Source organism: Anser anser (assembly GCF_964211835.1).
Source record: "Anser anser genome assembly, chromosome: 2".
NCBI lineage: Eukaryota > Metazoa > Chordata > Aves > Anseriformes > Anatidae > Anser > Anser anser.
The window spans coordinates 55669924-55697221 of NC_139721.1; the positions used below are offsets into that span (position 1 = coordinate 55669924).

The window sequence follows — 27298 nt, forward strand, 5'->3', positions numbered from 1 at the left end:
TGTTTGTTTTTTTAGGGGTGGTTGGGGCTAACTAAGGAATGAGGAAACAGGCTGGGGACCTCTAAGACATAACCACATTTAGTCCTCAGCACTGGGTACACATCGCCTGTGCCAAACAAGGAAAAAAGTTCCACTCAGCGGGAAATAGGAGGAGAAAACACATGGAATTAAGTACAGGTATATTTAAAGCTTATAGATGCGAGGAAAGGGTTAACCGGTCCACCAAGAAGTTGGGCACCCAGTGCTTCGCCTCCTCCGAGCGCTGTAAACACCGCCTGAGCGCTTTCACAGGCTGTACTGGGAGCAACAAACGGATTATGTGACAAAAACACCCCAAAGCCTGTTCTGAGATAACCAGCCCTGGAGAAGAGCGAGGCCTCGGGGAGGCATCAACAGAGGCTGGAGCCAGCCCGAGTCCGGGCACCTGCCCTGCGCCGCCGGGAGCTCTGCTTGGCAGGGGAAGGGCGGGGATCTGCAGCACCAGGAGCCGCGCAGTAACGTGGTAGGAGGTGTTTGCCCCGCGCTCTGCTGCAAGGTGTGTGGAAGTTACTGCAAATTTTCACGGGGGGTGTCTCCTTCAAGGAGCAGGGGGTCTCATGACTCAATTTTAAAAAAGCTTTGTCAATCTACCCCTGGGTCTCATTTCCTTGGTCATGGGCATCCTGAGTCACTTTTGTGACATAAAATAGTTTACTATGGCAGTAAGTCAGTCACTCTAAACTTCGATTCCTGTAAGAAAAGAACTGAAGTTTATTTTTTTTAGTTTTATTCAGTTTGTTTGCTTATTTATTGTGCATTCTGCAACAGGAAAATCAGAAGTAGCACACAGAAACATTGTTTAACAACTAAAAAAGGCCCAGTAAGTACACCCTGAATTACTCCTTACCTTGCGCCCCTTGTTCCCCTTCACTGCAAAGCAGGCAACATCACTGATGGCAACAGCTTCATCATGAGAAAGTAAAATAATCCCGAAAGAATGATTTCCATAAACAATTTACTTCAAATAACTCAAGCAAAGAGCTTGTGTCTGACCTTTCACAGGCGCTTCCCCCCCCCTTACCACCCTACCGCTTTCCAGCATGTTGCAACGTGCAGATGGAATCAATCCCTAATTATTCCCTTATAACTGAGAGGGCAGATTAAGCCTTGAATAATTTGTTATCCAGCAGAGGTTTTGTTTCTTCTCCTTCCCTTATAAAAAAGGGAAACAGAACACAGCCCACACCCATTCCCTAAACCAGGCTCCCCCTCTTTTCTCTAGGACAGGGAGCCTGCCAGTTAACTTCTCAACAGCTGAGCTCTCTAACTAGCACAGCCTCGGCACGCAGCAGGTAAGCCAAAGGCAATTACTGTGCTCGGACAACTGCACTGAACTAGGCAGAGAAAATTATTACGCTTTGGTTAAACAAACCAATGACACTCAATCTGATTTAGTATCTTTGGGTTGGCTGCTGGTTTTGGTAAATTAAGGACAGCAAAATTGTTTTCACAAATAATAGTTTTATGCTCAAGACGCTTTGTGTTAAGCTGAATTCTGTACCAAGAAATCATCAAAAGAAAAAAAAAAAGAAACTTTGCTCAGAAAAGTACTGATTTTATTGTCTCAAACTGTATTTACACAACACATTCATATGTTCAATATCTTACAGAACTCTGTAAAAAAACCTGACCAATAAAACTGCAGGAGCCAAACTAAGTTTCAGACTTAAGGACACTGAACCATGAGTACGTTTTAAGATATTTAAGCGGGTGTTCAGTTTCACTGTCAACTTACATGGCAGTTCTCTGTAAACAAATTCTTTTTAAAATCAAAATGACGGGCGGGGAGAAAAAGGGGTCAGATGAAAAAGCTGTTATTTCTGCAAAGCTAGCACTTTCTAAGATCAGACTGTTGGCCAAGTATTCAACAATGCATTTTGTATGATTCTGCTTTGGAAACGAGTCACATACAGGTCTATTTTAGATCAATAATCAAAAACGTTTTTTTTTTTTAAATAAGCGTACATACATCTGAAAAAAGAGAGACCAGTGCCACAAAGTTTGTGCATGAATCTGAACTGTTTCTGTGTTTGAGAGGTTCAGTTCTGGCATTCCACTGCAGCTCAAATCCAATGCATGTTTCTTCAGCTGACAAATGAAGGATGATCACCTTTTACCAGTGAACTGATGATATCACATATGTAAGCCGGGAGCAGAATATCCTCGTCTCATCACGAGGCATCACCCTCCCAGCCATCCCTAATACAGTTTGGTTGAATAAATATTTGTTTGTTTTGGGAGTACAAACGAGGTGAGTTTATTTCTCTTCCAGAGTGCAAGTCAGCATCACCGCACACGTTGCAGTTAAAAGGGGATCCCTCCGCTGATCTGCCTAGCGACCTGTTCATCTGTTGTCTCCTCCTTCTCTTTTTCTCGATCTTTGTTCCAGTCTTTAAGGCCTTCTGGCAGTGAAGTATCCTCATCCAAGCTTCCTGTACCTTCGACAAATTCTTCGTAAGTGGACTTTTCTGCAAACGGTCTCGGGCCAAGCAGGTCTAGCATATCACTTTTATCGAGCACTTCCTTCTCCAGTAGTCGTAGGGCAACCTGAAAGAGCAGTAAGTTATGTCACACAATACATCAGTTTGCTCTCTTCCTTGGAGAGAGCTTAAGGCAGTTTGGGACAAGATTTATCAAAATGAATCTGTGCTGAATTAAGGAACAGGTTGCTCACAGTTCACTTAACACACGGTTTTTCTCCTCTGAGCATTCAGGTAGCAAAAATTCCATTAAAAAAGAATCCTACTTAAAAGATCTGGCAAAACGCCCTGCAACAGGCCACTGTTGCAGTTACTGTTACTTCAGAATAAGTCCTTGGCTGCTGCCACAAGGTTCCTGATGCGATACATTAACTGATAGATCCAAACAAGTGTGCTCTCCCAGTCAGACCTGATGGTTTGACAAGGCTGCTGTTAGGTTATAAGCTACAGAGCACCATAAAAGATCAGTGTGTATAACGTTAGTTCGTAACCTGCTTGGGCCTGTGAGTATACTGTTCAGTGGAAACAATACTCAGTGACCTCTTTCAGGATAGTGACCTACTCCACCACCATCCTCTGAATCCAAACTTAGTGGTGCCTGTCCTGGGAAATTATCCTGCTGCATCAGGATTTCAGGTGTGGCAGAAGAGGATGTACACAAGGTTTGTCTCAACTGCAGTGAAGCAGACCATAATAAGTAGCCAGCAGGCATGAAAGGAAGATGGTAGAATTTTTTTTTTATCTGAAGTTCAGAAGTAATTCAGATAAAGGAAATATTATTTCCTCCCTGCTTAGAGAGCTCCTTTCAGTCTAATCATTTGGAGTCTTGGTGTTTAGTGTTCAGGGCTGTGATTTTTTTGGGGGGTGGTAGTGGTTGCTTTTGGTTTGTTTTCTCCCTTCATACTGGTCTAGTACATTTACTGACATCTACTTTAGTAGCTAGGCTCTTCTCTCCAACTTTGCAAATGAGTATTTTGGTGAAGGAATGTTAAAACAAAACATTCATTAGAACCTTGAGGTGTTCCAACACAAAGATTTTTATTTACTTAAATCTCGTGGCACACTAAAGATTATACTGAATAATTTTCAAGGAAACTTTCTTACAGACACACATTATTTTTAATCTATTCAGTTCAATTCAGATTCCACCTAACCAGCTGGTGGCTGAAAATACTGTAACGCTTACCTTCTCTACTTCTGCTTTCTTCTCAGTCAGAAGGGTTAACGTCCGCTCATATGCGATGTTAATAAGCGACCGAACTTCTTCATCTATCAATCTGGCAGTTGCCTCACTGTAAGGTTTCTCTAATACCATGTCTCCTTGACGGGGGAGATCAAAGGAAATCTGCCCGACTTTTTCATTCATACCAAACTGGACAATCTGAAAACAGAGGGGAGATGGTGAGACTTTAGGGTACGTTGATATAAATCTGGTAGACAGAACTGAAGCAAGGAAGTCGTTTTACTATGACCCAATCTTTTCCTCTAAAGCCAACCCTCGTCTGAATACTCCAGCCTACCTAAGCTTAAGTTCTTTAGTTAACCTTCACTTACTCCTTTTTAATGATTAAAACTCAAGCATCCAAATACCACCATTTGGAGGTGGTTGCTCTCGTGATGTACATAATGCTTTGCTGTTTAAATACCAACAGATTAGAGAAAAACATTTCAACCTTCCAACCTTCCTTAAGCTGTAAAACTCTTTACCAGAAATTCAAGTTAAGGATCAAAGTATAGGGTCTCAAAGGTATTGTTCCATCATATGCTGTATTTTACTCCAACCACCCCCTACAAAAGGGATAAGAATCTCATCTTGCTTTACTCATTAATGAGTATCAGCTCCTCTGGCTGCCAAATATAGATGTTTAATTTTGCATTTTACTCCAGCAGAGGCAGAAATACACATTCACACTACTATTTACAGCTTCGCTCCATCACCACTATCAATCTGAGGGTTACTAAAGCAGCACTCTTCTGCTCAGCCTTGCAAGATGAAAATCGGTGTGACAAACACTATTCAGAAGTGAAAAAACTCTCGGCACTAGAAAGAAGCATCTTAACCTGCTTCCTAAAGATACGTTCAAAACTTTAAGTCCCTAGATCTCTCTGGAGACAACGTCTGCTTAATATGAAAAGCAATTTATACATACTGAACATTTTCTATTTAAAATTGACCAAGAGGCACTGGAGGACAGATACAGATTAGCATTACCAAGGATTTCCCTACACATTTAACTTTCAGATCTGGGAAAACAAGAAGTTTGCCAGAGACCAGCAAGGGGGTATGGCTGGAGGTGGACAGCAGGGGGAACATGACATGTGAGGGAAAAGTACTCCAACGTATTTCTCTTGCTCACCTCATAAGCATCTTATAAAATGGCAGCTTTTATGTTGATGCAGGAAATGGAATAAGCATCTAAGCAGTACACAGCTACAATTAGATGAGTCACTACATTGATAAGATTTCAAATTGCTTACCTATACTAGTTAATATGGTACCAACTAGTGTCTTCATTGACAGCAAACAGTGCTTAAATACAAGGTTTTCTGGATTTAGTTACACATGCAAACCTGAACTGTGTCTTCAAACAGGGCAATTCTAGAAGCAGCAGCAGAGGATCAAACCTGTGCCTAAACTTGATTTTTAAAGCATACGTTTTCCACATGTATTTGAACACAACCGCAGCATGCCTGTTCCTGCAGGTGGATGCATGATAGTGTTCAAAGCCCACTGCATAGACTCTTGCTGTAAGACTACCTTAAGACTCTGGAATCATCAGCATCTCTATACAACAGCATAACATTTAGTCATACAATCTTTTATTGAGTCAGGTTTCAAGGGACATGCCTGATTAAATCACATCCTTTAAAAACATTAATGTTGAACAGTAGAAATAGAAAACCGTAAGGAGGAGGAGTATTACGTAAGCACATACCTGAGCATACGCACTCTGTGTCACCTTCTTCAAGTCATCTTGGGCACCAGTTGTAATTCTTCCAAAGAAGATTTGCTCAGATACACGTCCTCCCAGAGTCATGCACATTCTGTCAAGTAGCTGCTCTTTGGTATAAAGATACTGTTCTTTTGGTAAATACTGAGCATAACCCAGTCCTTTACCACGTGGGATAATAGATACCTGCAATCAAAATTAACTGAATGGTAGAACTGAATAGTGTTAAAAAAAACAAAGTATTTGTTGGTTTGACTTAATTATTTAATACCACAACCTATACCATACTCACCCTTGAAGTTTAATTCAGACATTATTTCCGTTTACATTTTTGCCCTCATTGTGATTTATCCTTAAAAGCCCTGGCTAGATCTAAACTGCGATAACAACTACTAGAATATCTGGAAAAGAAAGGTAAGACCACTGTAATCTCTTTTCCAAAGATTGCATGGCATTTTTAAATCTGGTAATTAAAATCTTTTAGTTACACATTGGTCTGTAAGTATTTCCATAGCAGACATCCCATTTCTGCGTCACAGTAGTGTTCTGAGCAGGTAGTTTCCATGTTCGCTAGAGCCCTTCCTCCCAACAGAAAATTGTACTTGACAAATTTTAAGCTTGAAAGCCAGACCACATTAAGAACACAGCCAAGCAAAACTATGAATGTCACAGCACGTCTGGCTGCCTTTTCTTTATCTTCAACTTGTCAAGCTGTGCATCCAAACTTAAACCAGCTTCTGGACGATAATTTTTGTAGTTGTATTCCTCAAGAGGCATACACCTGCATAATCTTGTAAGATTAATTTAAACATCTGACCTGTACTAAAAGCCCTAGAGAAAAAGCAGCTATCAAATCAGGCAGTCTCATGGGAAGATCGTGTCCCTTTCACTTTTCAAGAGCTGTTCATACTACAAACCCTGTAACACCCTACCAGTCAGAAAACAGTTAAGAAAGCTACAAGTGAACCAAAACAAATGCTAACATTGACACACTTTCAATGTCTTTTGCAAGATTACATATTTTAATAACCTTCCAACATTAGGGAAAACAAACAAACAGGAAAAAGAGACGCTGTCCATGCTACTTTTAAATTACTAGTTCATATTAACTTCCTTTACCTTTAGGAGTGGGTCAGCATGTTCCAAAAACCATCCTGCAACTGCATGCCCTGCCTCATGATATGCTACAGTCTTTTTCTCCTCTGGTTGCAGTACTTGTGTTTTCTTTTCCAAACCTTTACAAAATAAATTTGATTAATAGTTTCAGACATACTTTTCTCTACTGAATCCCTTATTTACTTAGAAATGCAGTGAGCAATACTTAGATGCCATGTACCCAATCTATTGGAAAAGTTAAACACAAAAGAAAACTTGCAGCTTCTAGAGATTTTTATCTTTCAGGTTTTATAGTAACCTCGTCCTTGATTAGATTTTCTACTTTTAAAGCATACATTCTTAAGAATATTCAAATGTTCAAACAAAACATTTGCTCTTTAAAAATCAAATAATCTTCTAGACTATTAAGGCTAGAAGCAGTTAAAAGCATTGGTAAATCCAAACAGCTATTTTTCCTGGAAAGAATTTGGAAAAAATTAGAAAGTGTCCTGATGAAATTTGTATCTCTGCCCCTTCTTCATTTCAGAAGTCACCAAAATAGACCAGCAACTTACTTGCTAAATCCCATGTGTTTTTAGGGGAAAAAAATGCAGTCCTTAAGAACAGAAAATTCAAAGCGTGGCTTTGAATTTGAAACAGAACATTTTTTGATAAATGACTGATGAAATTCACACCTACCTCCAATAACTCTTTCAATTGCTTGCTCAAAATGCTTTTGGTTTATAGCATCTGAGAGATGCCTTGCAGCAATTAAAGCAGCTTCGTTACAAACATTAGCAATATCAGCACCTAAAGACAGAGAAGGCATGAATTACTGATCATTTTCAAAACTTTTCTCTCATTGTAGCATAATCTTGTCTAGGATTAGATTTTTACAGATTCTCATACAGCTTAAAACTAAAGGTAATGCACACTGAAATAATTCATTACGTATATGATGATTTTTTGACATGGACTTAAATACATTCACCATGGCTCTCTGCTTTAGCATTTTTCTTAGGTAGAGTTAGTGAATGGATCTTATGACTGGTGAGGTACTTGTTTGATTATTTAGAAGAATAATTTTCCTACATCACGGATCCAGTATAGCTCAGATCTTGATGTGAGAGGATTCCTTCTAGGGACACCACTGGCTTCAAGCCATCACACTTCTTATTAACATTATTTACAGCAATACTGTTGAGATAGCTTGGTTTCAAAACAAGTGAAAAACCACACTGGTGCGGTTGCCAGAGATGTTGACAATCAGATGCCAGGAAAACAAAGTTTTATTATAGACCACAAAAAGAGTGAAAAATTCAACTATCAGTCACTGCAGTTATTAAATATTTTAAACCACAAGCCAAGAATGAAAGCTTTGCACACCCATTCCTAATTCAACACAAGGTTACAGTACATTTTTCAGTGAGAAGATTCTACATCCAGAAACTGAAATTTCCCCAGAGAACGTGCACTCAAACTCCAAAAAACCAAACCCTTCTGTAAGCAACGTTCAAAAAAATAAAAGAAACATGTTAAAAGGAAAAACATGCATACCAGTGTTAGCAGTGAGAAATTTCTGGGATGTTTTTTGCTGAAGAGAGAAGAAACTGCCATTTCATGTCACCCTGACTGAGGGAGACAAACTTAAAACTCTCATAAGTCTCTGAGCTGATCAAACAGGCAAAGAGTATTTCACACTGTACCAGCAAACAAAAGGAAAATAAGAGAACCAGCCAGATAAGATCAAATGTAAGAAAAACAAAAATAGTATGAAACAAAAATAAATAGCATATGCTTATATAGTAAATGCAGAGAAAAGTGGAATTAAGAATTGCTTACCAGAAAAGCCAGGCGTCAGCGATGCGAGTTTTCTTGCTAAGTTATCTTTATTTAAGACAGTGTCTAATTTCAGAGGTCTAAGGTGAACTTTGAAAATAGATGCTCTTCCTTTTATATCGGGGGGGCCTTTAACATTAAAGAAATAAACATTTTTACTTTTCACATATATTTGAATGTGTGCAAGGAACATACATATCCATATGTAAATAGCTACAGTGATTTTGGCAGTACGTTACCCAAGCAGAAGCATACATTGATGCAAATACACTTACCAATGTAGATCTGCCTGTCAAAGCGTCCAGGCCTCATTAGAGCAGGGTCTAAAATATCCGGCCTGTTGGTACCTGCCAAAATTACTACATTTGTGGTTGTATTAAATCCTGTTGAAGAAATACAATGAAAATTTGTGTAAAGAACTTCCAAGAATAAAAAAATAGAAAAACTGACAAATTTACAGAGCCACAGAAGAACGAACAGTTCAAAGAAATGATCTTAAATCTGCAAATACTTCCTCTTCTTACAGCATCGCCCAGCTTTTCATAACAAGCAAAACTGGCCTTGGGCTTTGCTTTGTGAAGTACTATACGAAAGGCTAATCTATTGTTCCATTTGAAGATAAAATAAGTGCTGAGTAAACTGCAGAACAAGCATGGGTGGTATCTGGGGGGGGTATGTGTCTTTTTTCTGAACAAATTTTAGCAAATATCAGGCTGCAACAAAATAATTTACCACTACTCGTTCTAGGAAGCAAGCATTATTCATTTTAGGAAACGTTTGCCTCCTAATACAAACACAATTTGTATTTAAACTGAACCCAACTGCTGGTTAACAGGTCTGAAAAGCGTATCAGTTCTTTCATTTCTCTGTTTCTCCCTCTGCTGTCACCTGCACACTTAGGCCTTGCATCTCAAAATACAAATGTTAATGTAACGATCAATGCAGTCGGTACTTAAGCCTATAAGGACCTTCGATTAGATCCTTGCTGCTATAATGTAATATTAGAAACTCTGCACTTACCATCCATTTCTACTAGAAGCTGATTGAGCGTGTTCTCTTGTTCGCTTTGTCCTCCAAAGTTTCCCCGTCCTCTCTTCCTTCCTACTGCATCTATTTCATCAATGAAGAGAATGCACGGGGCATTCTTACGAGCAAGAGCAAATAAGTCTCGGACCTTAATAGGAGAACAGAACAAACATCAGCTAAGTTAGCAATTGGTCACCGACGGGACTGGAGCAGGGGCATGTACATCAGTAACAATATCACTATTGCTGACTGTGGCTGTTGATAAGTTTTCCAAATCCCCCAGCCAGCTCTCAGTGCAATAGGAAGTTATACCACGGCTGTCACTCAGTAAGAATCATTAATGTGGAAGCCCACTGATTGACAAATCCTTTCTCAGTCCATAAATCAAGAATATAAATTAATTAAAAGCCTTAAGAAATAACCATTTTCCCTGAATAATTACATCTTCTCTAGATGTAATTATTACATCTGCTCTAGAAGATGTAATTATTAGAGTTGATTACATCAACACTAAAGGCCTACAAACTTCTAAGATTTAAAGCAAGATTACTCTTAAGTTCTTCTTTAATGAAAAATACTACATGGAGAAATGAAATGAAAATAAGCACGCTACAACACAGATGTTCTTTATATCCAATTAAACATTTTAAGTTTTCCTGCAGATACAACAGAGTGATGTAGCTCCCACAGTGAAATTAAGGCTTATTTACAAGCACTTGCCATTATACTCTAACAATATGTTGTTATCAATACTGACTCTTAGCCATCCTGTCTCTCCATTACATGGGCTAGGAAAACTGAATTCACCTCCAAACATTTACTCTGAAGTTAAATTAACTTCTTCCAGAAGTCTGAAAAAAATGGCTAAGTCATGAGTAAATCTAAAACCTGAAAGCCCGATTTTTTTTCCAGATAAGATATTGCCTATCAAACCCTACTGTAATAGTTATACCACAAATGTGATTGGCTTTAAGATGCAACATCACGATATTCCATCCGCAAATGTATCAGAAGGACTTCATTAAAACCAGTTCAGCAAGTCAACAAGACCTACAACTGAGGGATCTAACTGGCACAAACAGGAAATGAAAAATTATGGAAGAACTTTGACCTGAGTGAGAATTATATGCAGCTCAGAGCTTGGTACGTTACAGACGACTTCTCTGAAGAAACACCGAGTACAGTAGATGTGAAATGATACAAATTTTGGACAGGATGCTGTACCATGGAAAGTCATTCTGATTTGTAACCAGAGTTTTGAAAAAAAAAGTACAATGAACAGAAGCATGGAGAATTGTGATAGACAAGGACAGTGTCAGATGCTCAAAGTGAACTCCTATCTTTTGGTCTGAGAGATCCAGGCAAACTCTTTCTCAGAAGTAACAGAACTAAAAACAAACAAACAAACAAAGAAACTAAGGCTATATAAACATTTTTAATTATAGCATAACCTAATTTACAATCGATTTACCATTATTCACAACTGTCTTATTTACCAAATTGATAGAAAATGAAACCAAAACACTCCCTGACGTTCAGTTCTACAGACACCTGAGATTGTCAACTGTATTGAAACTTTGATTCATCGCTGAAGCAGCAACTGTTATGTCAACAGATGTCACTTGGCAGTAAGAGGTGATAATCACCTGCATAAATTAGTAGAAAGACATTAAGTTACTGCTTCTGGGTCCTTCAGGTATGTGTGGACAGTTGATGACACTGCATTTTGATCACCATTAGTATTTCAGGATATCTGACACTCTCCCAGAGAAAATACATCTGTTTCTTTTGTTACCGCTTCTCAGTGAAGTCCCTTCTACAGAGCATGATTTTTTCAACTCCCACCTTTCAAACAGTCACTTTCTTTCAGTCACCATACGTGTTTTTTACACCGTTATCAGTTTCTGCATGTACTTCCCTGCCCTCTGTCTATACCCTGTCCCCACCATAGCAGCTCCTTTTGACAATTTCCTTACACGTTTTCAGTTTCTCTCTGCATCCTCATTGGAGCCTCTCCCCCAGCGTAGTTCCTATATTGAACCTTTATAAACAGCTCCTGTTCTTTCAGTTTCAAGCTCTGTACCTACTGGTGTGTCCCCACCACCCTTCCCTTTTCTCTTTACAGAAGACCCACAATTACCTGCCTTCAATTATCTTTTCCCACCTGTATTACTGGAAGAAGTCCCTGAAAAGGTCACCAGAAGAGACCTAGGCTAGCAAGAAGTATTTGCACACACAGCTCTGACAAACAGGAACAAATCTTGGAAAAGTTCAACTGCTAGCCTCTAAGTCCAGCCACATGAAAACTGTAGTTTTTCCAAGGCTTTACAGTACTTAGAATGAGTTTTCCAGTGAATTTTCACAGGACAAACACTGCATATATCTGGTAAAAGCCACTCCCTATAAATTTCAAATTCAAATCAAGATCCTAGAGCATTTCCATTTCATGCTAGAGGAATTAGTTTTTAAACAGAAGTGAAAAATGGGTAAGTTTCTTTACATCTATTCTCAGAAATTCTAGCAAACTAATTTTAACTCAACTTCTCCAAAAGAACATCAGCTTGAAAATATACTTTCTGAGGCTTAAGACCAGATGGTTGGAGTTTAGTGACGGTAAGAGCTGTTGGAAATGAGGTGTAATTTTGGACATTATGAGGAAACTTACTTTGTGGTGTTATCAGCCTCACAAAATATTTTCAGTAAATTGTTTACAGAATATTTTTTAAACAGGCAGATATAAGTGTCCCTTCTTCCTAGACACAAATAGATATAAAACTGAATGTCTGAAGTGTAGTAGTAAAAAAAATAAAAAAATAACTGGAACAGAGTTAACACCTTCCACTTGAAATAGCTCATTAAAAATGTATTATGGCAAAAGAGTATCTGTCTGTCTTACACTTCTGATGCATTCGGTTATTCAAATCACCTGATCTCCAGAAATTAAATGATTAGCTCCATGATCCTTGGACTCCTATTTCAACCAGAAGCTCATTTGTGTGTCCCAGACAACTATATTTAAGAGTTTGACCCTACAAAGAAAAGAAAGTTCTTCAGAGAAATATGAATGATTTAAGAGCGGGAGGAGATATTCCCATAGCAGTGGCCAAATAAACTACCTATTTCTGACCCAGCTGGTATGTTCAGTTCGGAGCAGAGCTTGAAGAGAGTTCTGCTCTGTTTGCATGGTTTTTTTTGTTTCTAATTTCTGCAAAGAGGTAAACCCTGGGGTGCAGATGGCCTACAACCAGATATTGAACTGGGTTAGCTCCTTTTATGAAAGGCGCATCTAAGATCCTTGTGTTTAAGCAAGCATCTGGCATCACTGACATGGTAATCTGCATAGATGAAGTAACTTAAAGCTATGAATGTTTAATTATAGCTTGAAGCTATAATTAAGCAGCCTACCAAATTTGACAGCATCCTTTCAACAACCAACACAAATAAACAGCAAGGCCAAAGACTTACTCGAGCTGGACCAACACCAACAAACATCTCTAAGAACTCGGAGCCGTTGACTGTGATAAAAGGTACATTAGCTTCTCCAGCTGTAGCTTTAGCTAGAAGTGTTTTCCCAGTACCTGGAGGTCCGGTCAGAATTGCCCCCTGCAAGAGAAACAGATATATTTTCCTCAAGAAGGAAACAATGTAACTCTATGAAATGTCTTACATAAAGATCTTCTACATGTTATGATGTTGAATCCACTGATTTTTCTTCTACCACAGTTAAAAATGCACAAGGAAACAAACTGAAGCTTAATCTGTCATTAAAACCAGCAAAAGGAAAAAAAATAGATACAACACTGCTATGTTGTCTTAGAATTATGGCACCAGTGATTTCTTCATCTACCATTTTAAAAGAATGGCCTGTCACCAGTTGGGCTGCCACTACAGCGCAGCCAAAAAATGACAGGCAATTCTATAGCCATCACATGCAGCGATGGTACACACGCATGCTATGTACCATTTCTGACTCATACAAATGGATAAAGTATTCTATGAGAAATCTTCTGGCACTATAGTTAAGCTGTTGGCCCTTACTGCCTATTTACTTTTTTCTAATTGTGAGAAGACAGATGCTGGAAAGCACTGCCTACTTAAACATTCCTAGTCCAATTCAAAATACCGAGGACTACCAAAAGAATCAAGTCATCATCTGTTCAGTCATCACTCCGTTACCTTTGGAATTTTTGCTCCCAGATCCTCATATTGCTTGGGATTTTTCAGAAAGTTAACGAACTCCATTATCTCTAATTTGGCCTCCTCACAGCCAGCTACATCTTTGAATTTAACATCTATTTCATCCTTAAGGACTTTGGCTGTGGTTTCACCCACGCTGAAAAGTCCACCCATTCCGCGCCCTGCTCGACCTAGGCCTGCAGGACCTCTTCTTAATGTGTACAGTAAAGACCCGATAATAAGGATCGTAGGCAGCAAACTCAGGAGAAATGATCTAAGAAGAAAAACAAAACAAAGCAGAAAACCAAATATATTATAAAAATCCATTACTGGACATCACCGGTTCCACGATAAGCACTCCTGAACAAATTCAGCACCAATACTCTAAGAGCTTGCAAAAATCTTGTAAACATTACAAGTTATTCACATTGGGGGATAAACAAAAATGTGAGAACAAAGAAGATTCTGAACTACAGAAATTAAACTAGCCAAAAAATACAACTCTTGTAATTAAAAGAACTGGAATTAATTTTTCATTGCCCATCCTCATTAGCCCATGCCCATGGGAAAATGAAAAATAATAGTCTTAGAGGGAAACACATCCCTACTCTCAGTGTTTAACAAGTGACAGTTTGGGGTTTTGTTTTGTTGTCTGTTTTTAAACCAAGCACAACATCAAGTGACAGTGATAAGTTTACAGAGGAAAACTGCGTTACCCAGTAAACAGAAGTAGTTCATTTTCCATGCCCTTTAAAGGTAAATTCACAGGACTAGAATTTTGACAAAATAACCATTTGTATAAGTTGTATTGGGTAACATATAATCAGTATACGCTACCCCTTCAAGCAGAAGTTTCTCTCAAATATATAACCCACTCCCATTCCCCTAGGTCTCTCTCTTTTTCTCCTCTGGTAAGAACAGCTCACAAGACATTCTGTCAACTCTCAGCAACAATAAAATACTGAATTGAAGCACTACCACGGGTTATCAGAAGAATTCCAAGCTCTACTGATATCCCAGACTCCTGGGATGAAAAGGAAAAGCTGGGCTTTTCATCGCCCTATGGTATTTAGAAGATTCCGAATCTGTTACACATCTGCTGCTCTCTCCTGTTTCCTGTGGCATTGCTGGGGCAAAAGCAAAAAGTGGCAGGCAACTGTATTCTCTGAAGCACAGACTCTGAGGAGTAGAGGGACAGAGAGAGAGATCATGACCAGAAAAAGGGATTCAGTGAGCAATTTGTGTGAGGATAAAGACGACACAGAACTGACATGCTTTTTCCAGTCTGCTCTGAGAAGCCTCAGGCTGATGTGCAGCCTCTTCACACAAGCACAGTGCTGTCCTGGCCACTCTTTTTTCCAGATTTCTTTAAGCAAGAGCTTAACAGGTTTATGAGCGCACTTAAGAGCATGCCCCACTAGACAGGAACAGAGAAGTAAGGCGGACAGCTTGTAGCAAAACAGGGAACAGAAATCCTCTGTGAAGTCCCAGAACAGTCCAGAGTTAAGGGTACTATTTTTCCTGTTGCCACAAACATGTAGCAGTTTTGTAAAACACGTTGCAGAAATAAACCAAACTTTCCCCTCTCCCCCCTAAAAAAAAAAAAAAAAAAAACCACCACTATATCAAGAATGAAAACACAGTCAGCAAACAACCATTTATCGCCAGTACTCTCAGAATGGCTGAGGCTGGCAGGGACCTCTGGAGGTCACTTCCTCCAACCCCCTGCTCAGGCAGGGCCACCCAGAGCAGGGTGCCCTGGAGCAGGTCCAGATGAGCTACTACATCCAAAGCTGAATTTTCTGATGGGACAGACCTATTCCATAGACATGAGCAGGATTTGTTTTTAACATGTTGACTCAGATGAAAAGGAAAATAGTTCTTGGGATTAAAGACAAGGCTTCTAAGCCATTCAGAAAACCACATCAGAGACTCCTAGTCTCTGCTAAAGCCCGAGTCAATAAACCTCACGAACAGAAGACCAACACAAAGAACACAAATCTAATATTGGAGCAGTTATTCCCTACCAGGGTAGCGACAATGCCATAAATCAGATGTTAGCACTATTTTGCTTATGCAACTTTGGTGATTAAAAGCATGATACATCTTCAAGTTCCTGCTAACAAGCACAATAATGTGATTTCCTTAATCACCAATATCTTGCCTTTTTGCAAGGCCAGAGAATTTGGCTTCTGTTGAATTTGCAGGCAGAAAGTGGTCCATCTTCTAACTTAGTCAGTATACTGTAGTTCTATGCCATATTTTGTCCACTCAAAAATCTACATGAGCACGATCTATGGAGCCTTACTGCTGTGCTTTGCTGACTCCTGCTCTTGTCCAAGTCATGTGAAAGAAGGATTAATTGTGAACAGAAATATTTACGGACTAAGGTTTCTACATAGATAAAGTACTGAGAACAGGTCCTCTTACATTGGACATTCAGAAACAAAACCAAGATTATTGTTCTGATAATACTGCCACCCAGTGTAGCATAAAGGGCATGTCTTCCAACTCCACTTTTCCACTGTAAAGATAACAATTTCTTATCAAGATACCATGATACTTTAAAAAAATAAACAACTAAAAAAACCCCACAGTTTCTTACCCATCGCTCTCTGTTGAGTAGACTACAGGTAATCTATTCTCCACTTCTATTCCCAGGTCCTGCTGCACAGTTTCCAGATTCCGTTCAAAAGTGTCCACGCTACCGATATTAAACCAGACGTACTGCTACAAAAAAGAAAAAGCAGAGATCACCACAAAATGCCCTATCTTACCTCAGCTTCATCACAAGCCAACTTCTTCTAAAACACATGAGCAAACCTCTGAACATATTCAGATCAAAAATATCATTTTAAGTCGCCTTGTAAAGCATGCAACTGATGCACGATGCATCTAATAAATCTAAAGCTTACCAGCCCGAATCTGTCATTGCTTCTATAGAAACCATACACCCAACAGTTTTTTTGTGCACTTTAAGTAGACTGAAATCCTGGCATTTCCTCCATGAACAAAGGGAGGGAGAGATATTTAGAAGATAATTGATAAACAGATGAAGTAGAAGGGAGCTATACAGTCAGAACAGCAAACACAGTGGTACAACCTAACTACCTCTCCAGGTCTCAGCCTTCCTGGTTGAGAAAGGCAATTCTCTATTTTTGGAGTCTATATTAACTTTCAAGTTGTATGTCTTCACAAAAGACAGCATGAGCTTATAACATATACCTGAAAAAGACTCCAGACTACTTTCAAACAGTGTTGAGACCCAGACAGTTTCAAGACAATCTCCCCTTTTGCACCATGACCTGCCTGACTTGCCCCTACTTACTCGAACATTGGAGGAAAAAAAAGTAATCCTAAGCATTATCTGATTGAGAAACTAAGGCAACTTATGGTATGTGGGCTAAAGAGTAGGTGTATAAATAAGTCACACTGAAACCCACGGATGAAGTAATTGCTGCAGATTTCACTCTACCCTGGAGGGACTTGCAGACCTTATTTCAGAAAGTCAAAAACTCCAAAACTAAACCAACCAACCAACCCACCACCCAGGAAGAGGTAACTGGATAAAGCTTCTCTAAACCATGAAATACAGTAAGAAAGAAATTACATCCACCTGTATATTGAACAGTTGGCAGAGAATGCGCCCAAAATAAAAGTTTCCATATTTATGTATATGAGCTTTATTATTATTTTTTTCAATAGGTCTCTGCCTCCGAGTATTCCTCTTTGGAGAACTTCCATCTCCATCAGTCTGTATTACCTTATCGTGTTACCAGGAAACATGGAATAAGTACTCTGCTTGAGAATAAGAGCCCTTAGCTTAATTTTAAAGACTATAGTATCAAACGGCAACAAAGTTAGAAGTCTGCTTGTTTATCAAGTAACTGGCTAAAAGCTTCTGTCTTTTTTGGGACAGAAAAGATCCAAAGGAATGTATGCTTAAGGCTGGGACTTCCCTGAGCAGATGGAAAACAGTGGTTAGAAATACAAAGCTTTCAACAATTTCTCACTCTTCCTGTTTGCATATTTGTGTTAAGAGCATGGTGCTGGATAGGAACTACTTGGCATAGTTTTAAGATATTTGTGGCAAAACGTAATCAATACAGTAAAGCGACAAACACACACTGTGTGATAATGTAGCAATAAGGCAAACAATGTTTCCATTAAAAGAACATCAATGTTCTTAAGTTTTCTGCATCAAGCTTTATCTAAAAAGATCACCTTGCTGTTTTAATACATATACATGAGATGTTATTAAGCGTTTACCCATTCATGAGGAGACTTTCCTGAAACAAAGATCACTCTAACAAAGCGCTTGTTCACCACTTCAAGTCTGTCCACCTGCAGGGTGAAAGGAGAAAACACGTTATGTCCTTGAGCGTACGATCACTACACTTCCGTCCCAGCTAACAGAGCTACATACGCCAGGTATGTTCTTCTATTTTCCACTAAGAATAAAATTCACATTATAGATCAGGATGGTTCCACAATCTGCAGTTTGCATTCTGCAAAGCATCAAGTTTTTTTCTTTATAAGGTAAGTTTATTGTTAAGAAAAAAAACATCTCACAATAAATTCTAAGTTTCGAATTATACTGAATTGTTTCAAACACTCTCATACACTTTTGCTTGGTAGCTTATAAACAGCTCTGTTTTAAAAATCTCAAACTAGACTCAATCCTAAGCACAACAAGAAATAGCAAAACCTCCCTTCCAACCCAAACTTACACACTAGGAATGCTGTTCACCAGGTTCATTTTCACTTACCTTCTTTCAGTGACAATTCAACTGAATTTCATTAATTCCAACATAAGGAAGCTAATATATGATTAGTAAATTAGATGGAAATTATGACCTCATACTTCTTTTGAGAAAAGAGCACAAAAAGCCACACACCTTGGCTCAAATCAGAGGTGCAGTACAGTAGTTAAACAATATTTAACTATTTCAATGGTCAAACACCAGAAACAGTAGACCATGTGCTGCCAAACTCGTTGGAGCTTGCAAAAACAAAAACTGAACAGAATGAGGGAAAATTTACATCTGCTCTACAATTATTTCTCCTAATATATCAGGCTTCCCGTACTACCATATTAAACAACTTAAGGTCCATTAGTTAAAAGAATTTGGTTAAGGTAACAGACACAACATAAACTAAAATCAAGTTGCAGGTTCACATATAAAAACATTAAGCTTTCTTTTTTGGATGGAAAAGTTCTCAAATGACAAGCTTCTTACATTTGACAGGATCTCTTCAGAAGTCAGTTAAAGCTTACCATTGCTAGTGAAAATGAAACAGAACTGTTTCCTTCCATTTCTTTTGCTCCTTTCCTTAAAATAACAGCTTTCAGCATTTTTCAAGTTTTTAAAACTAACAATGGTTCTACAAGTAGAGCCTGAGCTGTATGCAGGTTAGCAAGGCTTCCCTGAACTCACTATATGCGGCCATTTGTGGCAGAACTGATGCAAAACACAAGCTAAGAAGCCACTCTGTATCTAGCCTGACTTCATGCAGGACTACCTGAACACCTTTGTTTTGAAAAACCACGTCACCCGAGTATTGCTGATGTCTTCTCCCAATTAACTGGCCACCACCATGGCAGCCCACAGCTTTTGATGGCTACATATTTAGCTTATTGGAATACCCAGACTACATCTTACAAAGGCCCAAGAGACTTTGTTTTATGCAACAACCCCCTTTCATAATGCTTTTCTGCAACAAGGGTTCAGGCTTCGTTCACTGTTACAGCTAAACTAATATTTACTGAGTGAGTGCCTTAGCTGCTTTACGAGTAAAATCTGTGAGGTTTTGTTCCACAAGGCGCGCACACAGTTGCCAAGTAAGAACACAACTATGAGATACAGTCTGGGCAGAAGGGTAGAAGCGTAGTACGCAATGCAGAGCTGCTCTCTAAGACAAAAAAATAAAAAAAAGATAGGAAACAACCTGCTTAGCAGTTTATGAAAACAACAAAGGGGTAGGAAGCATGCTGTTAACGTGAAATCCTACGTCTGGAACCTAGAGGAGGAAGCGAGCCTGTGTTTTCCTAACCTGCAGCAGAAGCTACAAACGTGGAATTAACAGAGCCAAGCACTAGTGGCTCCTGACACGGAAAAGGCCTGTACAAGGCATTCAAATTCCTGAACTTCGGGGCTGCCCCTAGAAGGGATTCTTCAATTTCCCACCCCCACCTTTCTGTTAGCACCACTGCTCCTCAAATTCCCTGGTGAACTGACTTAAGTTAAGGAATGAAACGAGCAGAATTCCACCTCCCCAGCCCAGGGATGGGCTAATGGAAGCATTTAAGGATGGGAGTAAGTTTCTTCCGAGAGCAGCTGGCATGCCTGCTTAAACCATTAAATCAACTCAGATGTACTATAAAACCATCCCCTGAGAGACTGTGGCTACACTGCCTCCTTAGGCCAGTGTGAAGATGAGCTATCCAACAAAGCTGCTCTATCCCAAGCTGCTCATTCCCTCTCCTCCCTTGAACCGACACAAGCCTTCATACAACCATTCAGATCATCAGACAAGGAAATGATTATGATGATAATTAAATCCTCTCTCCCTCAAAAGCTGTTCCTGAGCTAGTTCTCACTCTGCAGCCAAACAGATACAAGCCTAAGTGGGGAAGCAGCGTGCTGATTTGTCATTTTGATTCCCCTGACTACTCACCACTCCTTTAGAAAGGTAGCTATTGACAAAGTCTTTCCAGGTGATTTCTCTCCCAGGAACCCTGAAGAAGAAGTAATATACAACCATTGTCCAGAAGAAAGAACTTCCCACTACGTACATACGAAACTCCCTGACATCCCAAGGAATGTCACCCTAGGGGGGAAAAAAGAAAGTGTTTTAGAGTCTGTAATACAGTAAGTTCATAACAGACAAGTTCCAGTATCTATTTCTGACTTCTTCTCCTGTCCTCAAGGTTGCCACAGAGAACGCCAAGCAAAACTATATTTTGTTGTACGAACACACTGCAGTAGCTTCAGATACAACTGAGAAATGACAAAGTTAGTAGAAAAAAACATTAAATGCTATACAAAAAGTAACAAGTTTTCATCTATAAACTACTCTTTAGAAAAAAAAAATTGTCATCCATTATCTGACCTCTTCCCCCTCCATTTTAACACAATTTTCCCTGTACTCTAGGACTACATGCAAGCCATACAAAAATAACGGAAGAAACTAAGAGAAAAAAACAGAAGGGATGAAAAAAGCCTGCATACCAAGTAAATTCAGATAAATATTCTTGTGCTGCTAGACGCTATAATCTTTGTGCTACAGCTAAAAACAGTTAACACAAATTACAAAATTAAACTCATATAAATATTCCATTAATGTCACAAGGGCCGACAGGAAACTTATTTAGCTTCTTTGCCAAGCATTGCGTGGTCAGCAGAATTTTTCAAATTGACCTTTTGAGACAAAATACGAAACCTTTAAAGGCCTGAGGCTCCCCTACAAAAATACTGGCTGCTAACAATGATATTCAGGTACCTTAGCATTCCATTAACGTTCACGAACTGTCAAAGAAGAGTTGGATGCCTCTGTAGGTTCATCCAAAACAATTAGTTATGAAAGGCACTGAGTGGGGGAGCCACCTAGAGCCAGTTATAACAAAACAGTAGTCACTGGAAGCTTAAGAAGAACTTATGCAATCAGAAAAAAAGTCTAAGAAGCACACCAGGTTATTCTAAGATAGTACCAAAAAGGATGATATTTTAAAGTCCAGACCTTTTGTAATCTGGTCCACCAGTTAGTGTCTTCTTTCTTGCCGCCTTTTTTTCCACCAGTGCCACCTCCTCCACTACTAGTCCCACTAGGCTGTCGGGCACTAGCTTGCTTTGCTTCTAACAGAAAACAGAAGACAAAAAGCACATCTTTATATCTTATACCAATCTCACACCGTGGCTTTTCACTTTCTTATTAGTTTTAATTTTAAAGAGTTCTGCAGAATGAACTAATTTATAATGCTTCGTTAATTAGACAACACGGAAGTACATTTTTCATAGAGAAACAAACATATAGTCCACTAGTTGGCAGACATATCTGTATCATACAGTAGATGGGTCTGTTAATTGTGTAACTGATGACACTTGGACACCAGTAACTAGAAAAACACCCGAAGTACATAAAAAAGCATGTTAGGGAGACTACATGAAATATATTTCTACGGCACTAATCCAAGACACTGAAGACTATTCTTAAAAATATATATATTCTTAAAAAACAAACAAAAACCCCACACACTGCGAGCAACACCTCCTCCCAGAATTCACCCTGCCCCTCTGGTCATAACATGCTCCTCTTGAAGTTCGGGCTTTAAGGACATCACAGGTTGGAGTCCTGTTTCATATTTTAGAAACGAGCACAGCACGGTATCAGACTGACACTACTAATTCCTCTTTCAAGCACCAGGCTACACGGCTCGTCCTTACTAAAGTTTTGGTTCTGGATCCCCACCCAGAATGACAATTCTGGTTATTCCGGACAGCAAAGACTGTACTTCATGTTGCTCTAGGAAAAGCTGAGAACTACAGAGAATATCTGAATGCATGACTATGCCAGCTGATAGGAGACAGTAAAACAAAAAGTTAAGGACAAGCACTTAAACAAAAGAATGAGAGGTAAGAATAAGTATTATCCCAGAAGAAATACAAAAGCAAAATAACATTATAAAAACATTTTGTACTTTTAAACTGATCTGGTACAGAAATATCTTCCCTGAAAAACGAACAAAAAAATACCAAACCCAAGGTTATGCTAAAATCTAATGAATACACATCCTAATAAATAAATAAATGAATAAAAGAGCTGAAATCAAGCAGCTTTTTGTACCTTTTGTTTCTCCAGCTGCGCCTTTAGTTCCATTAGCTTTCTTCCCGGTGGGAAAATATTTTTCAAATCCTATCAAGAGAGAGTTAGAAAGCAAGTAATTTTTAGTTTACACCTATCATTACACCTCAGTAGTCACAAGCTGAACGTATACTACAAAAAAGAAGGAAGCAGCACAACTACAAAGTATGAACTTATTCTTGTCTTTTTGTTGAAGAGCTCTCCCAGGTTCCCATAAACAAATCTACTACCGATATAAAAAAAAATCAGATGTATTTAATAACCTAAAGTTGTCCTTTAAACCAGACAGACAAACATAGTTCAACAGAAAACTGCATGGCTTCATATTAAGTTGAACAAACTGCAGTCACTCTTTAATATCCCCTAAAAATGCCAGAAAATCAATGCCCCATCTTAAGACTAATGGCTGGTTAATAAGAGAACTTACTGCCCCACAGACAACAAACCTAAATGGTACACAACCACGTGCAGTCCTCAGCAAGACAGGCTGCCTGCTTCATGTCAGCGATCAAAGTCATACGCACCTTTGGGAGGCTGAGAGAAGAGCCTTCTGCAAGCAGCAATTACACTCGCCAAGACCGTACTTCTGTCAGTGGTAACACCAGTGGTAACTTCTTCACGGAACTGAAAGATGAGAAACAAATATAAAGCAACAAGAAAGTTCAATGAAGTCCTCAAGTTCTCTAACAGATATTATAAGGTCTGTTGTAGAGTTTTGGTAAGAGCTGCTGCAGACCAGAGGGTAAGAGAACAACGAGATAGGGAAAAAGCAATCAAATCGGTAATCTCTAGAATGCAGACAGTTTTGTTCTATTTGCTAAAAGCAGAGATTCGTCTCACGGAGAACCATAATGCTCTTTAATAAAGGAGGAAAATCAAGCAGGAAATACCACAAGGTACAAACATCAAACACCTGTACACTGATGCTACAGGAAATATTTCATAAGACCAGCTGAATGCCACTTAAGCGCAATGTTAACTGTGACTGTGCAAGCACAACCTACACTGTAATGGATTATTTTTCATGAAAGAACTGCAACTTTTTCCAGACAGTTGAAAATGCAACTGCTGAATATGAAAGACCTGTTTGAATCCAAAAGGATACATCAGTCAGTGCTCGTGTCTAGCTAAGACACCAAGGCATGGAAGGAGTGACATCTCAGAAAGAGGACTTAAACCCCTGTGTAGGTGGAGATCCGTTAAAAAAATAAAAAAAAAAAAAGATATTTGCCATTTAAGTGCAATGAAGAAAAAATAAGTAAATGACTAATTCTTAAGGAAACTTTAGGTATTGTTACCAACTGCTTTAAAACAGTGAAACCTAATGTTATTACAGAGTTCAAACTTCTCTTCTTCTAGGACATACTTCAGATTCCAAAAACAAACACACACTTTATCCCCTTCCTAAGCTTTCCCATCACTTCTAAAAAAAAAAAAACTCATATCAAGACTTCCCCAGAGACTAAATCCTCTGATGTTTTCTAATGAAACTGACTTTATTACTGCCTCCATTTCCTTTTGCCCCAAAGGAACGCTCAGTCTCCTGTTATTTTTGATCAGAAGCTATTTATCTGAGAAATAGTAAAACCCACATACAACAGAGACAGAACAGCTCAATGAAGGAAAGCTCAATGTTAGTATCCCCGTAACTATTTTGTTATATTTTAGTGGTTACAGACAAGACCTTTGAGCTGGTAGGATACTAGTTTATATGCTAAGACTACCCCTAGGGATACTGGCACATTGTAAATTAAATTCCAATTCTCCTGAAGCCTTCTGCCTGGGAGCTGCCCCTTCCATACCCCACTAACTGAGGAACCAGCACGGAGTTATTGTGAGCAGTCATCTAGTTCCACCTGCTGGAACCTCGAGGAATGCCAAAACGTCCTTGTTTATTTTGCTATAGACTTGAGGTCAGGGGAATTCTTCAGCCGCTTGACACAGCCACGGCGTGTCTTTAAGCAAAGGCTGACACTGGAAATACAAAAGGGTATTTTACTGATCACGTAAAACATGTGCAGTGCAGATAACCCGGAGAACCACTAATCTACAGAACAGCCACCAGGGCCAACATGCCAGGACCTCCAACAGGAGCAAAAGCACGCGTGCTTCTTCCTGGAAGAAACTTTAGGACAAGTGGGATGAATCTGTGAGGGAAAACAAATGAAAACAGAGTTTGCCACAGACCAATCCATCTTTAGTTCAAATACAAACAGGTAGCAAACGCAGCGACAGATGAAACTCAAAGCCATGTCTGCTAATATTGGCTTCTTTCTACATCACTGGGCTCCTACAACAACAAAAATTTGAGATTTATTTATTCAGCAACTCAGATTATGTTAACTGAAGGTTTCTGAATATTACTTTTTATTTCTAAAGAAACAGGAAAGTAACTGCTCATGTTTAAAAGAAAAGTTTGAGTAAGCCAGATCCAACTGCCTGGCTCAGCTAGACCAGCACAGGTTTACTACAGAATTAAGTTACAGTTTAATCAGGTTTCAAGTGAGAGAGGGAGATGGAGGCAGGCAAAGTAGCAGACAGAGCTTTGGGGCAGACCTGATTAATACAACCGATTTCTTACTGGATGGTCCCTACAGATCCTAAGTTCTATGAACAATAAGCGTATAGTCGCCTGTTAAGTTTATATGCAGACATGAGCGTTTTAAAGCTGATTTTGTGAGAAAAGGAAGCAACCAGTTTCACGGCACATCCAGCAAATCACCTGACCGAGGCTGGGTGGCACACTTTCATCCTGCCTGCTGACTCACCGGAGTCTACCCCCTGCAAAACGCTGTTTCCTTTCGCTGCAACATTCCAGGAACGCAAAGGTTGGTAGAACCACGCTACACGCGTGGGGTTATTTCTTTGACTGGGTAGACTGTCAACAAGAAAACCTACCGTGTTGACCCTGATCTAGGACCTGTCCCCGGGCTGGCTGTCACCGGCAGTGCCACAGCAGCCTCAGCTGCTAGGAGCACACCCGGTGCCAAAGCGCAGGGCAAGCACACAGCACATGCCTGGGCTGGATGCTGAAGGAGCACCGTGGCTCTCTGGGGTGCGTACCAGGAGACTCTGCGAGCTTCTCGCAGTCGGAGATGAAAGAGCTGTCAAAGCAGAGAGAGTGCAAGAGACAGCACATGCAAACACCCTGGTAGTTTTTTCTTTTATTTTTCTTTCAGGCAAACTTTGTGACACCTTCCTAAAAATTAAGACTTTGTTTTAAATAGAAATTCAAGATAAGCAAGTTTGAGGTACACCAAAATCGGTTCTACAGCTAGAACACCCCAGAAGTGAGATAAAAATGTTGCTACTCCCGCGTTTAACAAACACACGACCTCTAGCACCAAAGAAAGGCCTTCTCCATAATTCCAATGTTCAACGAAAAAATAATCTTAAATAAACAGAACTACTGACTTCACACAAACACTACAACCATAATCCACGTGTTGTTTCTTTTTCAAATCAGGGATACACTAAGCAAGAACAGAAAATCCTCCTTCAGTTATGTAAGCAAAAAAAAAAATCAAGAATCCACTAACTCAGAAGAGTTGCGAGTTTACCGCTTCATCCATAAACACGCCCCAACTCAAAATTCTTAAGTGGAACACAAAATTAAGCCCAGAGTTACCCCTACTACCTAAGAGTCACCAAAATACTACATAAAAGTATGTTGTGGAAGGAAAAGAAAGCTGGTAAAAAAACTAATTTCAGGTGAGTTACTTACTTTGTTTAGCTAAAAGACATTACTTCTTTTTTTTTTAAACCTTTCCTGAAACAAACAAACTTGTTTTGCTACTTATAGAACCATGGGGATGTCAGGGTGAATATGGTTCTCTCCACAGTCCCTTTGATCCATTCCAAATAACAACATCCACGATATTTTATTGACAGAGATCAGAATCAGCTTTCTGACATCTTAGCAGCGCTGCTGACTGTTTAATTATTGTCTTAACGTTCGGTCTGAGTTGACCATCGTAATTTCAGCATTAAAAACGAAGAAAAAAAATAGCGATACTTTGGAAAAGTTACTGACATCCTTACGCATATTCCTCTCACCATTCCGTAAATCCCTGGCGATACCTCTGTAAGTACGGAGGTGCAGCAGCTCCCCGCTACACACCCCAGGACTTGCCTGGGGTGCCAGCGAGAGGCCCAGGAACTGAGCGACGCCCTTTCCCCAGGGGTATCCCCGGCCTGTCGTGGGGCTGACAGGGGCCGCTCCCCACAGGAGCTGGGGCTGACAGGAGCCACGCCCCCCAAGAACTGCCAGGATCCCGCAACCCCCCCGGGAGCCGCCCCCCAGCCACCCCCCACCGCTCCACGCTGCCCAGGCCCAGCCCCGCAGCACCACCCACCCCCTTCCCTCCTCCCCCAAACCCAACCCCTAAAGCCCCCTCAGAACCCAGCCCCCCCCCCCCCCCAGCCCCCCGGCGCCTCCCCAGCGGCCGGGGAGCGGCCGCCCGGCCCCGCGCCTCCCCCCTCACCTGCGCCAGGCCGGGCCTGGCGGCCAGCAGGCCCCTCCCGCACAGCAGCCGGGCCCCGGGCAGCCCCCGGCGGCAGCAGCCGCCCCGGGCCAGCAGCAGGTAGCGGTGCGCCATGGCGCCCAGCGGCCCTAACGGCCACTAACGGCCACTAACGGCCGCCAACCGCCCCCCGGCCCCACCGCCGCCGCCACGGCCGCCGCGTCGCCCCGCCCCCCCCCGCGCGGCGCGTGACGTCAGCACGCCGCCAACTTGCCTGCCCCCTCCCGCTGCCGCCGCCGTCAGGGGGCGGGGCCCCGCTCTGGCCACGCCCCCCGCTCGCCCGGCTCCCCCCTCCCCCGGCTCACGC

General features: G+C 40.4%; 1 protein-coding gene across 2 annotated transcripts; it reads right to left on the reverse strand.

Annotated features, from left to right (window-relative positions):
* Nucleotides 1–1578: 1578 nt before the first annotated feature.
* AFG3L2 (AFG3 like matrix AAA peptidase subunit 2) lies at nt 1579–27176 on the reverse strand. Of its 2 annotated transcripts, none has more exons than XM_083826670.1 (17): nt 26953–27176; nt 22993–23092; nt 22451–22519; nt 21347–21462; nt 20285–20437; nt 17876–17950; nt 16212–16333; nt 13607–13880; nt 12896–13033; nt 9425–9578; nt 8680–8787; nt 8408–8533; nt 7265–7375; nt 6590–6705; nt 5456–5656; nt 3706–3900; nt 1579–2586 (listed from the first exon to the last, which is right to left on the reverse strand). In XM_083826670.1, exons 1-17 carry the CDS (start codon nt 27064–27066, stop codon nt 2344–2346), a joined length of 2415 nt encoding a protein of 804 aa, XP_083682796.1. In that variant the 5' UTR covers nt 27067–27176; the 3' UTR covers nt 1579–2343. The 2 variants fall into 2 exon arrangements, with proteins under 2 accessions (XP_083682796.1, XP_083682795.1); XM_083826669.1 differs by having other exon boundaries at nt 16212–16336.
* Nucleotides 27177–27298: the final 122 nt, after the last annotated feature.